The sequence below is a fragment of the Eubalaena glacialis genome, chromosome 10 (assembly GCF_028564815.1).
Source record: "Eubalaena glacialis isolate mEubGla1 chromosome 10, mEubGla1.1.hap2.+ XY, whole genome shotgun sequence".
Classification (NCBI taxonomy): Eukaryota; Metazoa; Chordata; class Mammalia; order Artiodactyla; family Balaenidae; genus Eubalaena; species Eubalaena glacialis.
The window spans coordinates 107,639,838-107,658,027 of NC_083725.1; the positions used below are offsets into that span (position 1 = coordinate 107,639,838).

At 42.0% G+C, this 18,190-nt stretch overlaps 1 protein-coding gene across 1 annotated transcript; it reads left to right on the plus strand.

The window, feature by feature from the left end:
- The first annotated feature begins 7,434 nt into the window (after nt 1–7,434).
- Nucleotides 7,435–8,329, plus strand: LOC133099554 (PRELI domain-containing protein 1, mitochondrial-like). Its single transcript, XM_061203291.1, has one exon. It carries the CDS (start codon nt 7,595–7,597, stop codon nt 8,252–8,254), a length of 660 nt encoding a protein of 219 aa, XP_061059274.1. The 5' UTR covers nt 7,435–7,594; the 3' UTR covers nt 8,255–8,329.
- Nucleotides 8,330–18,190: the final 9,861 nt, after the last annotated feature.

An 18,190-nucleotide genomic window follows, 5' to 3' on the forward strand; every position in this document is an offset into this window, starting at 1 on the left:
TCTGCAATATCTGCTCCTTCCCTCCCTCTCCTGTCCACTGGTGTCCCCTTTGCCCTGGCCCTTCGTCCTTATCACTTCGATGGAATTTTAAAACAGCATGCATGTAAACATGCTTTCAACCTACTATGTTTAACCAGAACAGATGGATACTCTATGAAACAAATTCTAGCAAAGAGATCACACTAAGAATAATTTTTTAAAGAAAACCCTTGCAAGGGATCCCTCCCATAGCGAGACCACTGTACTTGACAATCATGGACTTTTATGGGTGAAGCGACTTCAGACATTATCTATTCTCACCAGCTCATTTTACAGATATAGAAAACGAAACCCAGGCAAAGTCTTGCCCAAAGTCACAGCAGAGAGATGTAAGGAGTCCCTGTATTTTCCACTTATAATCCAATGCCTTTCCCACTGCCATTCGGCCTTCCCAGAAAAGCCCCTCAGGCAGTGGAAAGATTTTCCTCCTGATGGGGTTTCCAAAGCAAATGCCTTTTTGCCTTCTGGGCCATTCTGACCCTGATCAGTCCCATCTGGAGAAGAACCGTGACAATAAACTAGACATTGTTTCTCAGCAAGACCAGGAGGCTTCCTGGCATTTAAACAGAGATCATTTCTTAAAGGACAGAGTCAAGATAACAAATCCACCTTAAAATAAACCTCAAGTCAGACCACCAATTAACACCTAAATGTATTTAAGTAGAAATACGTTTAATTGTCTAATTAATTTTTCACCAATTTTCACATGTCACATTTTACACTGGCTTGGCAATGAAAGTAATTGGATCCCTTTATAACCATTTTCCACTTCCTGATTTGCTAAGTAGTTCAATGCTGTTGTCCAGAAAATATGCATCACTCCAAACTGGTCACATTGCAACTTTATGAAGTTCATAACGTATTGGGGGAGTGGTGGGGGGAGTAGCTGCAAAGATGAAAACGACAAGATATTGTATCCAGTGGAAAAGGTGCCCTTGCTAGGCAGCTTCTAACATGGTCCCCAATGGTCCCTTCCTCGTGGCTTTCACACCCTTGTGAAGTCCCCTCCCCTAGAGTGTAGACTGACCTAGTGACTCACTTCTAAGGAGTAGAATATGCCAGAATTGATGGAATGTCACTTCTGAGATTAGGTTATAAAGAATTCCATCTTAGTTGCTTTTTCTCACTTTTCTTCTTCTTCTACTTCTCCTCTCTCTCTCTCTCTCAGATCCCTCAATCTGGGTAAAGCTATGTCATGAGCATCCCTATAGAGAAGAACTGAGGCCTCCTGCCAAAAGCCACATGAGTGAGCTTGGAAATGGAACCTCCAGCCCCCGTCAAGCTTTCAGACCTTGAGGTCCCAGCCAACAGCTTGAGAGCAACCTCATGAGAGACCCTGAGCCAGACCACCAGCTAAGCCACTCCCAGGTTCCAGACTGTCAGCGATTGTGTGAGATAAATATTTACTATTTTAAGCTGCTAAGTTTAGGGATAATTTATTTTACAGTAATAGTGGGGGAGCTACGTATGAGTTCTGACTTTTCTACTTCCTTGCAGAAGCTTCTTGTGTTTGTGCCTTAACTTCTCTTAATTATGCCTGTTTCCTCATCAGTAAAAGGGGGATAAAGACCTTACCTACTGCACAGAGTTGCTGTGGAGCTCAAGGACAAGGAAACTAATTTTAAATAATCATGAGGCATTAGGCATTTTTATCTAGGCTATCTCATTTAATTTCTTCCAAATGGAAAAAAACACATGTGAAACATAACCAGTAAATTAGAACACCATGCTAGTATTATTAGAGCCAATTCATTTTATGAGTTATTAAAACATTGTTTTTAGCAAACATCAATCTTGGATCAACCTTAAGTAAACCATATGCCTTTTAGAACTGATGGGTTTTAATTAGTTTCTTAATTAGCATGTGAGAAGTTTGTAAACCTGTTAATTTTGCTATCAAAACCAGAAGAACAAGCTTTATATATTTCCCACGGGAGGTGCTCTTCAGGGCGAAGGCTAAAGTCCACGGGCCCCTCGAGTTAATATGGCCCAAGCACAGCGCTCTTCCACAACCCCCTTCTCACTGAGCCTCATTAATGACACCACCGTCCTCCTGCTCGCCAACCTGGAAACCAAGTCATCCACCCAGAATCCTCCCCTTCCACTCCTCACCCCATGTCTTGTCACCAAATCCTGCAATTCTAATTCAGAAACATTCTTCCCTTCCACCCTCATGCCACTGTTTTAATTCAGATAAATCTCATCCACATTTAATCATTAATATTATTATAATATTATATACAATTATAATATACATTAATATAGTGTTCTTTAATTATACTATTATGGTAATAAATATTAATAAATCATATTTATTGACAGTGCATTATGTTTCAGAAATTGGGCTCTGCGCTGGTGATCAGACTTACAAAGGCCCACCCCCGCTCTCCCCTCCCCTGTCTTCCTGGAGCTAACAGGCGGCTTCATTCAGCTTTGCAAGGGCTAAACTAGATTAAAGGTTAAGAGTAGGCTGCCTCAGTCTAAATCTTAGCTTTTCCACTTACTGTGTGCCCTTAGACAAGTTACTTAACCTCTCTGGGCTTCAGTTTTCTCACCTGGAAAACAAGGATAACAATAGCAAGAATTAAGAGAATTAAAATATTTGAAATGCTTAGAACAGAGCCTGGCAATCAAAAAATGTTAACTATTGTTATTTTTGGTCCATGTCATATTTTCTCCAACACCAGCTCCCTGGAGGCCAAACCATCCTCTCTCGAGCGGTCTGGCTCTTCTTCCTAAGGAACCGTTTAACCATGCCATTCCCTAGCAAACATCAGGAACATGGGCCTTAGCATGGCCCACCTCTTCTGCTTACCCTCCACTTCTCCCCAATCCCAGCCCCAGCTCCCGCACTCCTGCTCCACTGAATGTCTCACCATCCCCAAAACACACCACTCTGAGCCTAACTTTGCTCTTTGTGCCAAGATATAGTGGAGAGAGGACAGCTTAGTCAAGCGGTGGCAAAACACAGCACCCAAGATGGCGGCTGGATGCTCCCAATTCTCTTTCAAGCTCTGTTAGGAAAAGACCAAAGCGGGTTGGAACTTAAGTACTTCTTTACATCGGGGGGTAGCACGGGCCTTAAAATGGCCAGGGATTACCTTCCTTGGGAGCACAGGACTGCCTCTGCTATCATTAGAGAAAAGAAAAGAAAGGAAGAAAGAAAGAGCTTGGATTTTAGAGTAAGTGAGACCTGTGTCTAAATCCTGGCTCTACCTCTAGGTAAACAAGCCCAGTACCCTCAGTTTCTTTGGCTGGAAAGTAGGAATCATAGCGGTACCTTTGCAGTGTTGATGTGAGGGTTAAATGAGAAAACATGAAAGTAGCCAGCACATCCCAGGCTCTAGATTAAATGCTACTTTCCCTTTTTCTCCTGTCCTGTTCTCTGTGCCTGTGAAGGTCTCCCTGCTTCCCCTACCCTGTGTTCCTGGTGAACTCCCACTCAATCAAGTCTCAGCTCAGTGTGACCCTCCCAGAGAAGCCTTTCCTGGCTTTCTCAGGCAGAGCTCATGGCTCCTGCCACCGTCTCCTGCCAAACTGGAAACTCCTTCACAGCAGGAATCACTACCTTTAAACACCTTTGGATCCTCAGAGCCTGGCATCATTCAAAAAATAAATGTCAGGTAGTGTTTTATGATTTCCTTGTGAAAATGAAGGATTCTTAGGTGCTTTAAAATATTTTCATTACAGTACCATTTGTAATAGAGAAAACTGGGAAGTAGCATTCATGTCTAATAATTAGAGGTTAAGTAAATTATGGTTCCTCCTTAAAATGTGGTGGTATGCTGCCATTATAATCATCTTGTAGAAATGTGCTGTTGACATTAAAAAAAAATGTTCTCAATATACACTGTGAGGGAAAGAAGCAGTTTTCAAAACAGTACTATGTACAGAATGATCCCGTTTTGTGATAAAAATATAAATGTTTATGTATGCATAAAAAAGGTCTGGAAGGACCCAGTGGTTGTCTCTGGGTGGGTGGAATTTGCATGTTTCTTTTCCTTCCTTATGCTTGTATGTATTTTGTGATTTTTCTATAATGAGCATAAATTACTTTTGTAGTAAGAAAAAAAATTTTTTAACTACCAAAAATTGTTTTTCTGATTGTAATGCATTTTCATTGTAGAAAATTTGGAAAGTCTGAAAACTATAAAAAAGAAAAGCTAATTATGCACGTTTTTCTACCGAGAGAGTCTGTTAACATTCTAGTATATTTCTTTCTAGTCTTTTTTTTTAATGCATGTATGAATTTTTTTTAACTTGAGATCTAACTGATCTATAGATTAATATCCTGCAATTTTTTATTACATTGTGAACATTTTCAAAAAATTATTACAAATTCTAAATATCAGATGTCTTACAAAAGGTTAGAATAATCAGCTATCCTAGGGAAAAATATAGGAGAACTAAAAAGAGGGTTAATGGCCTCCCATGTACAGCATAATGCATTTTAAAGACTTTCCCAGGCCCTAGAGAGGCCTTGTATTGTATAAAATACCTAAAATAGTCCATATTAACAATTTTACCTGTAAAATTTTTGAAAGGGTTTTTAATGCTTTTGCTACTGAATTTGGCTAAACATACTCATTTAATTTACAAATGGTGAACAACTCAATTTACAATTGGCAATAATTTCTCAGTAACTATCGTGCATATTGGGGAACTCTTACAAAGTGAGTAAAATCCAACCTATAAATTGTTTTCAAATATAAAGAAACACAGGGCTTCCCTGGTGGCGCAGTGGTTGAGAATCCGCCTGCCAATGCAGGGGACACGGGTTCGAGCCCTGGTCTGGGAAGATCCCACATGCCGCAGAGCAACTAGGCCCGTGAGCCACAACTACTGAGCCTGCGTGTCTGGAGCCTGTGCTCCGCAACAAGAGAGGCCGCGATGGTGGGAGGCCCGCGCACCGCGATGAAGAGTGGCCCCCGCTTGCCACAACTGGAGAAGGCCCTCGCACAGAAACGAGGACCCAACACAGCCAAAAATAAATAAATGAATAAATAAACTCCAATCTCTTTAAAAAAAGAAAAAAAGAGTCCCCAAATAAAATTATTTTTAAAAACATATATATATATAAAGAAACACTAAATTTTAACAATTAATGAAGTGAACACAATGTTACATTTTGTAGATTTTTAATTAAACACTCCTTGATTTTACAGTTTCCGTTTCCTATTTTGGTGCCAATAACTTTTTTCAGATCTCAAACTTTTCCCCAGGCCCTTGAAAAGTCCCTAGGCCTTGGGCTCTGTGTCCACCCTGCCTCACAGAGGAAAACATCCTGCTTGAGACCCTTTGGCTGCTGGGCAGTCATGGCAGACAGATATCAGAAACTTCCAGCAAGGATAGAAGTCACTGCAAAGGCCAGCAATGGGAGAGGCCAATCTATGCAGCAGAGTCATTTTTTCTGTGCTGACCTCCAAATACAAAGTGGGAAGGTTTGGACAGGGGATTCCTGCACAGTAAGTTTTTGTTTCTCAAGAACAGCAGGTAAATTGGGGAGAAGGAGGGGAGCAAGGAGGGAGAGGTAGAAAAGGAAGAACAGGAAGGAGAAAGAAGGAAGGAAAGAGGGACAGCAGCAGGGAGGAAGGCAGGTTACCATTCATTAATTGCTTGGTTACTGGTCTGCACTGAGCTGAGTGCTCTACATACTGCATTTCATTCAATACTCATAACAACCCTGGGAGACAGCAACTCTTGTCACTCTCATTTTACAGTTAAGGCTCCTGAGGCTCAGAGAGGTTAAGTCACTGGCCCAAGGTCACACAGCTAGAAAGTGACAGAGCTGGTCCAAGACTGTTCAACTCCATAGCCTGTACATTAACCCCTATACCACTTGGCCTCCCCAAACACACCTGCCCTATCTGGCCCTCCTCCTAGTTCCAGAAGGACAGAAATTAAAGCTAGAAGAGCCGCATGAGATCAGCTCACCCTTCCCGTCTCTACCTTTACCAGAGCACTGCTCACAAGGAAAGTCTTGTTCCCTCACTCTGCTGAGCCAAGTCCTCCCTGAGGGGCACCGCTCCTGGCCCAGAAAATGTGCTCAGGACATGTTGGCTGAATTAATGAATTAAATAAATCTCTCATTTTGCTGAGAAGGAAGTCCAGAGAAGGAAATGTGGGGACCACACAACAGGGGTAATTTGCCTGCGGTCATCCAGCAAAATAGTGATAACAGATTTGGGATTAGAATCGCCGCCAGTGCTTCTTGCACTGCTTTACCTGAATTTGTATGGCGTTTTCCACTTTATATGATCTCATTTCATTCTCACAGCATCCATGTGATTACTATCATATGTCATCAGATCTAAGATCATCAATAGGACACACCACTATTTTATGTAACAATAAGAAAATTAAAAACAAAAAGCAAAAAAGCAACACTGCCAAGTACCCTTGAGAGACACCATCAACTGTAAGATGCATCCCTAGAATGTGAAAAATGTGTGATGTTATCCACATTTTATAGATGTGGAAACGGAGGCTCAGCGGCATAAAGTGGCATGTCATGGTCACACAGCTATTAAGGGTCAGACGTGTATGATTCAAACTAGTCCTGGGCTCTCTCTACAATTGTACCTCAAGGCACAATGATTTGATGGCTGGTTTTTTGTTTTGGTTTGGTTTGTTTCTGCCATTTAAATGAGAATCTTACTTAACTGGTGACACAGATCCCTCCCCACCAGATTATAAGAGCCGTTTTCCCAGCACCTAGCACCGTGGCTGGTCCAGAGCCAGCCCTCAAAAATTATCTAAGAGATGGAGTGGGGTTCACACTATGAGGCACCTCAGAAGTCCAGAAAACACAGGCCTGAGTTAGAAGTCCACAAACTGCTGCCATTCCTGTGCTGCTGACACCAGGTGAGGTAAAAGGCAGGTGCAGAGTGGGAGTAGGGGCTGCGGAAGAAGGCCCTTTACTTAGAATGAGTCCTGAGGTGGACAGACCTGGTCAGAGTCCCAGCTTTACCGGCCACCAGCTGTGGGACCTTGGGCGAGTTATTTAATCTCTCTGAGTCTCTGTTTCCTTGCTGATAAAATGGGAATAATGCCATATTACCTATATTGTGGGATGGTGTGAAAATTAAATGAGAAAATACACATAAAGAGTTTAGCACAGGATCTGGCACGTGCCAAACACTCAACTGATCACAGCAAAAGCCATGTACATGAAGGAATGTCTGTCTTACACCATCTCAAACAAAACCAAGTTGGCTGGTCATTGGGAGATTTCGCTCTTGGGAACCCTCAGCCTCAGACTGGCCATATAAACAGGCAGCCTTGTAGTGGAAGATCTCCCACCAGTTTTTTAAAGATCAAATACCCAAAATAAGAAATGAGAGTTGGGAGAGGTGGGCAGTGCGTGGCTGCGCCGGAAGTGGCGCGCGGCCAGGCCAATCCTCATGGCGGCGGTGGCGGCTGTTAGGGTGCGGCGCTGGAGTGACTGAGCTGCTAGCCTGGCGGCCGAGCGTCGAGCTCCAGCCCGGCTTCCGCGTGCCCCCCGGGCTCCGCACCCCTGATGTTGCGCGGGCGCTGAGCCCGCCCGGCCGGGACAATGGTGAAGTATTTCCTGGGCCAGAGCGTGCTCCGGAGTTCCTGGGACCAAGTGTTCGCTGCCTTCTGGCAGCGGTACCCGAATCCCTATAGCAAACATGTCTTGACGGAAGACATAGTGCACCGGGAGGTGACCCCTGACCAGAAGCTCCTGTCCCGGCGACTCCTGACCAAGACGAACAGGATGCCCCGCTGGGCTGAGCGACTATTTCCTGCCAATGTTGCTCACTCAGTGTACATCCTGGAGGATACTATTGTGGACCCACAGAACCAGACCATGACCACCTTCACCTGGAACATCAACCATGTCCGGCTGATGGTGGTAGAGGAACGATGTGTTTACCGTGTGAACTCTGATAACAGCGGCTGGACCGAAATCCGCCGGGAAGCCTGGGTCTCCTCTAGCTTGTTCGGCGTCTCCAGAGCTGTCCAGGAATTTGGTCTCGCCCGGTTCAAAAGCAACGTGACCAAGACTATGAAGGGTTTTGAATACATCTTGGCCAAGCTGCAAGGTGAGGCCCCTCCCAAAACCCTTGTTGAAACAGCCAAGGAAGCCAAGGAGAAGGCCAAGGAAACGGCACTGGCAGCTACAGAGAAGGCCAAGGACCTTGCCAGCAAGGCAGCCACCAAGAAGCAGCAGCAACAGCAGCAGTTTGTGTAGCCAGCCCAGGCCCTGGGGCCGCAGCACAGCAGACCACTTGCTCCAGTCCCTGTGCTCTTTCCTCCTTGTACTTTATTATTAAAAGTCAGCTTCCAGCCCTGTCTACTGTCTGGGTGGTGGGCTGGGGGTGGGTGTGTTGTTTGGCCTCTCCAGCACAGCAGGCCGTTACCCATGTCTGAGCTGGGCCTGCTTATTCCTGCATCAGGTGGCTGAGGATAGAGGTACAGTGACTTGCCCAGGGTCACGTCCAGGTGAAGTGGTCATAAACGCTAGACTGTAAGCTCCATGAGGGCAGGGACCTTTGTTTTATTTTCTGATGTGTCCCAAGTACCTGAAACAAAATCTTGCACATAACAGGCACTCAATAAATACTTGTTGAATTCAAAAAAAAAAAAAAAAAAAAGAAATGAGAGTTGGGAAACCACTACAGATACCAAACTAATTAATAAAATCATAAGCATTTACCTTGGTCAACCTAAGCCAAAATGTTGAAAGCCCTGAGTTGAATAGATAATTTTCTAGGAAATAGAAAATATTACAACTAATTTAGAAGAGTTTTAAAATGTATACTCCAAAAACCCTGAAACATACTAAATACCACAGAATAAATTGAGGATGTTTTCAAAGAGCTATACCCAAAAAAAGTGTCAAGTCCAGACGGTTTCATGGGTGAATTCTACCTGCTATTTAAATTGTTCCAGAGCAAAGAGAAAGCAGGAAAACTTCCAAATTCTTTTTATGAAAGCTAGCATAACACTGAAACCTGACAGAGAGAACACAGTAAAAGAAAGACTCAGAAAGAGACACTGACAGCTGCCTCTCTGCAAAGTCTGTACCTAGAAGCATTTCCCGTAGGGTCAGGAGCAAAGTAAAGATTTCCACTATCGTTATTAACACTGTTCTAGAAGTGCTGGCCCATACAATTAGAAAACAGAAAGAAGTAAGAAGTATAAAAACAGGAAAGGAGAAAGCAAAATTCTCATTATTTTTAGATGGTATGACTGTATATCTAGAAAACATAACTCGGTCATTATCAATAAAATCATTCAATATCAATAAAATAAGATGACTGGTTATATGACTGATATACAAAAGTGAGTAGCTTTCTTACATGCAATCAGCAACCAGTTAGAAAATATAAGAAAAGATTCCATTCATATGAGCAACAGCAAAAAGCACAACTGTTTTAAATGTGCTAAATCTATAAGAAGAATGCTTTAGAATGCTACTGAAGGACTTAATAGTCTGAATAAATGTAAAGACATATCCTGTTTTTGAATAGGAAGAGGTACTGTTGTAAAGATGTCAGTTCTCACAAATCATTCATATTTACAGTGATTCCAATTTTTAAAACATACTGAAAGAATTGCTTTTGGAACAACATGAGCTGATTCTAAAGTTCACATGAAAAAAAATAACCATGCAAGAATAGTCCGGGGGGGTGCGGGGGGTGGGAAGTGAGGATAGACTCTTTGCCAAACATTAAAATATAATGTAGTTTCTTAGATATGACACTAAAACCACAAACAACAAAAGGGAAAGATAGATAAATTGGACCTCATCAAAATTAAAAACTTTTGTGCTTCAAAGGACACCATTAAGAAAGTGGAACTACAACTCACAGAATGGGAGAAAATATTTGCAAATCCTATATCTGATAAGAGACAGAATATATAAAGAGCTCTTACAACTCAATAAAAAAGTTAAATAACTAAATTTTTTAATGGGCAAAGAATTTAAATAGAAATGTATCTAAACAAGATATACAATGTTTAATAGGCACAGGAAAAGTTGTCCTACACTATTAGTCATTAGGGAAACGCAAATCAAAACCACAATCAGATACCACTTCACAATCACAAGGATAGCTAACATCAAAAAGACAAACATTAACAAGTGTTGGTGAGGATGTGGAGAAATTGGAACCCACATACAGTGCTGTTAAGAATGTAAAATAATGCAGCCACTCTGGAAAACATTCTGGCAGTTCTTCACAATGTTAAACACAGAGTTACCATGTGACCCAGCAATTCCACTCCTCTATGTATGCCCAAGAGAATTGAAAACATATATCTACACAAAAACTTGTACACAAATGTTCATAGCAGCCTTATTTATAATAGCCAAAAAGTGGAAACAATCCAAATGTACATCAGTTGATGAATGGATAAATAGAATGTGGTAGAGCCATACAATGGAATATTATATGCCAATAAAAAAGAAATGAAGGGGACTTCCCTGGCGGTCCAGTGGTTGGGACTTTGCCTTCCAATATAGGGGGTGAGGGTTCAATCCCTGGTCAGGGAGCTAGGATCCCGCATGCCTCGTGGCCAAAAAACCAAAAACATGAAACAGAAGCAATATTGTAGCAAGTTCAATAAAGACTTTGAAAATGGTCCACATCAAAAAAAGAAAAAAAGGAATGAAGTACTGATACATGCCTCAACATGAATGAACCTTGAAAACATTATGCTAAGTGCAAGAAGTCAATCATAAAATGCCACATACCAGATAATTCTATTTATATGAAATGTCCAGAATAGACAAACCCATAGAAACCAAAAGAAGATTAGTGATTGCCAGGAGCTAGGGGCAGGAAGGAGTAGAGAGTGACTGCTAATGAGTACAAGGTTTCATTGTGGGGGGATGAAAATGTTGTGAGATTAGAGAGCAGTGTTGGCTACACAATTCTGTGAATATACTAAAAACACTGAATGGTATAATTAAAGGGGTGAATTTTATAGTACGTGAATTATATCCCAGTAAATCTGTTATTAAAAAAATAGTGGAAGGGGCTTCCCTGGTGATGCAGTGGTTAAGAATCCGCCTGCCAATGCAGGGGACACGGGTTCAAGCCCTGGTCTGGGAATATCCCACATGCCGCGGAGCAACTAAGCCCGTGCGCCACAACTACTGAGCCTGCGCTCTAGAGCCCGCGAACCACAACTACTGAGCCTGCGCCCTAGAGCCTTTGATCCACAACTACTGAAGACCGCATGCCACAACTACTGAAGCCCGCGTGCCTAGAGCCCGTGCTCTGCAACAAGAGAAGCCACCGCAGTGAGAAACCCTCGCACCGCAACGAAGTGGCCCCCACTCGCCTCAACTAGAGAAAGCCTGCACACAGCAACAAAGACCCAACGCAGCCAAAAATAAATTTTAAAAATGAAATTAATTAATTAATTAATTTAAAAAATAGTGGAAAACTTTGGTAAGCAAAATAGCTCAAAAAACTAGAAAAGATACAATTACCCACTAGAATTTAGTATATAATCAAGGTGGCATTTCCAATAAGAGAAAAGATGGATTCTTCTGAAAATGATACTGGAACAACATTCCTTGATTAACAATGGGGGGTGGTGGGCTGCGGGGAGGGCAGCACTTGGAACCTTACCTTGCTCCTTTCAACTAAGTATACCCAGATGTATCCAAGACTTAAATGTAAAAATTAAAATCATAAAAACATGAGAATTAATCAGGAGAATTTTTTACAATCTCAAAGTGGGAAAGTCAAGACACAAACCACAAAGGCCTCAAAAGAAAACAAAAGGTATAAATTTGACTTATAAATATTTTAAATTTCAACATGGAAAAAATTAAAAAAATCATAAACTGGACAAAATATTTATAAAAATATAAAACAAATTTCCAATTTCCTTGTTATATAAAAAGATTGTATGTATCACTCACTTAAAAAAAAGAAAGCAAGCCACTAGAAGAATAAACATGAGCAGACCATTGCCAAAAATTAAAATATAAATATAAAAAGATGTCAAATTTCACTCTTCATTAAAGAAATGTACATTAAAACAATGACTAGATACCACTGTCATCTATCAGGTTAGCCAAGATGAAGAAGTTTGCTAAAATACTGCGTATTCAAAGGTGTGAAAAAATTGGCACAGTTGAAAAACTTATGTCCACACAAAAACCTGCACACAGATGTTTATAGCAGCTTTATTCAGAATTGCCAAATCTTGGAAGCAACCAAGATGTCCTTCAATAGGTGATGGCTATACAAAATGTGGTACCTCCATACAATGGACTATTATTTAGCGATTAAAAAGAAAAAGAGGGCTTCCCTGGTGGCGCAGTGGTTGAGAGTCTGCCTGCTAGTGCAGGGGACACGGGTTCGACCCCTGGTCTGGGAGGATCCCACATGCCGCGGAGCAACTGGGCCCGTGAGCCACAACTACTGAGCCTGCGCGTCTGGAGCCTGTGCTCCGCAACAAGAGAGGCCACGATAGTGAGAGGCCCGTGCACCACGATGAAGAGTGGCCCCCGCTTGCCGCAACTGGAGAAAGCCCTCGCACAGAAACGAAGACACAACACAGCCAAAAATAAATAAATTAATTAAAATTAAAAAAAAAAGAGCTATCAATCCACAAAAAGACATGAAGGGATCTTACATGTACATTGCTAGGTGAGAGAAGCCAATCTGAAAAGGTTACATATTATATGATTCAAACTATATGACATTCTGGAAAAGGCAAAACTATGGAGACAATAAAAATATCAGTCTTTGCTAGGAGTTTGGGGTGGGAAAGAGAGAGGGATGAATAAGCAGAACAGAGAGGATTTTTAGAGCTGTGAAACTACCATGTATGACACTATAATTGTGGGTACATGTCATTATACATTTGTCAAAACCCATAGAACGTAGGATGCCAAGAGTGAATCCTAGTGTAAACTAGGAATTTCAGTTAATAATAATGTATCAACATCAGTTCATCAATTATAACAAAGTACCACAGTAATATAACATGTATAGAAGAGGGGGAACTATGGGAAGGAGGTATATGAGAACTGTACTTTCTGATCAATTTTTCTGTAAACCTAAAACTGCTCTAAAATAATAAAGGCAACTAATTTTTTTAATTGCACTGGTACATTAGTGGTAGGTGTGCAAATTGGTACAATCCCTTTAGAGTAAAATTTGACAATACCTTCCAAAAATTTTTAAATGCATGCCCTTTCACACAGACACTGCTTCTCAGACTTGATCTCACAGGTAGGAAGTGACATTTATACAAGGACATTCATTAGTTCTGTTTGTAATAGTAAAAGACAGGCAATAACCTTGTGGTTAGCAGAATAATGCCCCCCCCAAATGTCCACATCATAATGCCCAGAACCTGTGAATATGCATGGCAAAGGGGAGTTAAAGTTGCAGATGGAATTAAGATTGCTAAACAGCTGACCTCAAAATAGGGAGATTATCCTGGATTCCCCGGGTGGGCTCAATGCAATCATAAGAGTCCTTAAAAGTGAAAGAGGGAAGCATAAAAGGACAGTCAGAATAATGGGACTTGAGAAAAACTCTACCAATGGTTGCTGGCTTTGAAGATGAAGGAAGGGGACACAGCCAAGGAATGCAGGTCTAGAAGTGTCTAGATGCGTCTGGAAGCTAGAATGGACAAGGAAACAGATTCTCACCTAGAGTCTCCAAAGGGAAGGAAATCCTGCCAACACTTTGATTTTAGCCCAGCAAGACTCATTTCAGACTTCTGATGTACAAAACTGTAAGATAATAGATTTGTGCTGTTGTTAAGCCACTAAATTGGTGGTAATAAATAAATAAAACTAACACAGGCTAAATGTCTAACTGTAGAGGACTGGCTGAATAAATGAAGTGTAATACTATGTAGCCTTAAAAAGAATGAAGTAGGGCTTCCCTGGTGGTGCAGTGGTTGAGAATCTGCCTGCCAATGCAGGGGACACGGGTTTGAGCCCTGGTCTGGTAGGATCCCACATGCCACGGAGCAGCTAGGCCCGTGAGCCACAACTACTGAGCCTGCGCGTCTGGAGCCTGTGCTCCGCAATGGGAGAGGCCACGACGGTGAGAGGCCCGCGCACCGCGATGAAGAGTGGCCCCCACTCGCCGCAACTAGAGAAAGCCCTCGCGCAGAAACGAAGACCCAACACAGCCAAAAATAAATAAATAAATAAATTAAAAAAAAAAAAAAAAAAAGAATGAGGTAGCCCTATATATACTGATAGTGAATTAGTTTCAAGATAGATTGTTTAGGACTTCTCTGGTGGTCCAGTGGTTAAGACTCCTCACTTCCAATGCAGGGGACACGGGTTCAATCCCTGGTCAGGGAAGTTCTACTTGGCGAGGCCAAAAATATATATATATATACATTGTTTAGTAAAAAAACAAAAGGCAAAGTTCAAAATCCAGGTAGATCCTTATATGTGCATAGACTATCTCTGGAAAGATACACCAGAACCTGATAATATTTCTTGCCACCAGGGGAGGAGAAATGGGCAATGAGGTTCAAACAAGGGAATTCCCTGGTGGTCCAGTGGCTAGGACTCTGTGCTTCCACTGCAGGGGGCATGGGTTTGATCCCTCCTCAGGGAACTAAAATCCTGCAAGCTGAGCAGCCAAAAAAAAAGAAAAAGAAAAGAAAAAAAAAAGAGGTTTCAATGAGACACTCACTTTTCACTGAATCCTCTTTCATAATGTTGTAGTTTTTTTTTTTTTTTTTAGGTTAGGTTGTTTATTTGAGATGTTTCTTGTTTCTTGAGGTAGGATTGTATTGCTGTTGTAGTTTTTGTTTTCTGGTTGTTTGTTTGTTTGTTTAAATCATGTACAAGTATTAGCTTAAGAATAAAGAGGGGAAAACTTTTGTAAGAAAAGGGAGAGAACTCTGCTCAGTCATAAATGAGTTTGTAGTGTTTTCATCTTTCTCATGAGTAGTGATTGAATCCCTTCCACAAGTGGCACACTGTCACGTGCCTTTTCTTGTTTAATCTTCCTAACAACCCTGACAAGTTGGTGTATTATTATCCCTACCCCTAGTTGGGGCGCTGAGGCTCAGAGACCAAATTGCACGGCTTGTAAGTTTGCAGCTGGATTTTAAAGCCTGATCTTATGGCTCCAGGGCTCTCTCCTCAAACCACCGCACAGTTGTCGCTAGTTCTAACAGCCGCGGTAGGGGCCAGCTCAACCCTCGGATGCTACCACGCAGAGCTGTCAGACAAGGATCTCAGCCCTCTCCGTTGTTTTCTTTCAGGTCCCTTTCCCAGATCTCTGAGTTGAGGAGAAGGTCAGCCTCCAGAGGGGCCCTGCCTACGCTGCTTTCTGGGTTCAGCCCACCTTCTCCTGTTACATCTCTCAGCAAAGTTCCTCTGAGCCTTCTGGGGAGAGGCCGCTGCCCACGGTCACCGTGGCTCTGATTGTTCTCGCCGGTGGGCTCACGTTGCAGTGGGCCCAGTGCAGCCACCTGCTTTCCTCATGTGGCGATGAAACCCTAGAGATGACGGGCCTCCGAGTAGCATTACATCTTGATCAAATAAGGCTGCCCTGAGATTTCTCATTCCTGCGAGCTTGGGGCTGGAGATGAAGGGGGTTTCCCCGTGTCTGTCGGCAACTTACAACTCTGGACCAACAATCTGCTTTCCCGGGCCTCACTTTCTGGTAAAATGGAGATCAGATTCCCGAGCTGCTTGGACAGATGTTGCTGGGCCATTTACCTCTTGGGAGCGCTGTTTAAATATAGCCAAACTGCCTTTCATGTTGAGGATCTCAAAGCATTTTAAAATGAGTAATTAATGAAGTTCAACCTCCAGAAAAAGCAAGAATTATTATCTTCATTTTATAAATAGATCAAAGGTCACACAATCAATGGCAGATGTAGGAAACAGATGTAAGAATTCTGCTTTTGTCCCTGGCTGCAACCACTAAATCCCACTTCTGGTATCACTGACAGACCTTTTTTCTGCTCTCTGACTTCTGGCCAAAGATGTGGAATTGGCCTTTATATGTTTCCACTTAAAGGTTTGAATTCTATGTATGGTTCATATGCCTTTGATATGTCTGGAATTTATAAAAGAAAGGGAGAAGAATGATATTTGATGCTTTTCAGAGATCGTGTTGGGACTAAGCCTTATATAGTGGGTCAAATGCCAATAAAGGGAGGGGAAAAAAACCGCTCACCAGATCTTCAGGAAGTTCAGTTTTATTCTCTCTCTGAAAGAACTCTGCTGTTAAAATTAAATAGAGTGTATCTTTAGTCACCAAAATGATTGTTCTGGGAATAATGAAAGTCACCACTTATTGAGCGCTAACTGTGTGCTAAGCACTGCTCTACTTCCTCGAATACATTGTATCGCGTGATTCTCACAAACAGCTGAGAAGGTTTTCATATTCCTTCATTTTATAGATAATATAACTGGGCTTAGGGATAGAAGATGGGTTAAGGAGAAAGGAAAGAAGAGAAAGAGAAAGCTCAAAGGAAATTAAGCAAAAATGACTGGATATATATTCTGTGCCAGAGGTGTTATGCTGTGATAGATACAAAGATGGAGACATGAAAAATGAATAAAATAGCTCCAGATTCCTGCTCTCAAGGAGTTTACAGCCTTGTGGGTCACTGAGGATGAGGGATGAAGTGATGAGCATGTAAAAAGACAAATAATGTCAATACACCTCAGTACAGAAATATTTATTATTAAGTCCCGGTATGTGTTAGATACTGCATGCCTTGCGGGGGTTGGTCCCTCTTCTCATGGAGCTTATAGTCTAGTGGGAAAGTCAGCCATTAATCAATCACACAGATTTAAAACTGTGCTTGAGTGGAGTAGAAGATACCAGATGGGCTACAGCCTGACAAAGAATTAGTACCCAGAATATATAAAGAACTCCTACACATAATAAGAGATAATCCAATAGAAGCACTGTCAAATAAACCAAGAGGCAATTTTAAAAAGATGAAAGGCAAATAGCCAGTAAACACATGAAAGTATGCTCAGTCTCTCTTGTAAACAGGGAATTGCAAATTAAAACACTGGAATACCATTTCACACCCACCAGCTTGGCAAAAGTTTTAAAGCCTGACGTTACCAAGTGTTGTTGAGGAAGCCAAGCATGGGAACTCATATATTGCTATCGAAGTGTAAACTGGTACAACCGCTTTGAAAAACTGTTCAGCCATGCCCAGTAAAGCTGTCAATTTACACGACCTGAGGCCAGCGATTCCACACCCAAGAATCTACCTGGGTGGCTCACTTTCACACAAAGGGATGGGTATAAAAAATATTAATTGTAGCATTGTTTCTAATGAAAAAAAATTTGAAAATAAGCTGAATGTCCTCCAGAAGGAGATGGGTAAAGTGTGGTGAACTCGTCCAATGGGACCCTAATCAGCAGTGAAAATGTATGATCTAGAACTACATGTGTGGCTACATTTCATAGTCATAATGCTGAGTGAAAAAAACTAGTTACACAATGATATATCCAGTAAATGCCATTTCTTCAAAGTTTACAAACATGCCAAACAATTCTATGAAGTGTTTATAGGCACAAACATATGTAGTAAAAAAATACAAAAGCATAAATGAGAATGATAAACCCCAAATGCAAGAGAGCAGGTACCTTAGGGGAGGGACAGAAATGAGTTCAGAGGACTCTACCTAGATCTGTGAAGTTTTATGTCCTTAAAAAAAGATTTGAAGAAAATACGGCAAATGTTAAGCTTTGGCAAGGAGGGGGGTGCCAGGGAAGGGGTACAGAATAAACAGATGTTAATATTATTCTCTGTAGGTGTTTTTGTATGCTTTGATCCATCAAAGGAGAATTCAACTGAATTGGGGGTGGGTGGGGGAGGGTCGGGGAGGAAGTCTGAGGAAATGATGCTTACTTAGGATGAGAGCCAAAAGTTGAGTAGCTGAGAAAGGGCAGAAAGGTACAGACAGAGAACAGGCTGTACAAAGCCACTGGCATGGGAAGGTGAACACAGAGGCTGGGAACTGAGACCCTCACTGTGACCAGAGCCAGGGAGGAAGAGGCTGGAGTTGTGGGTGAAGGTGGGGGGCAGTGCACAGACCAGGCAGGGCCTCAGAGGCCATCCTGAAAGGTCAGGCCTTTATGCCAAATACAACTAAAGCAGCAGGGATAGAAAGTTTGGGGGTCCAGAGACACTTCGCTCA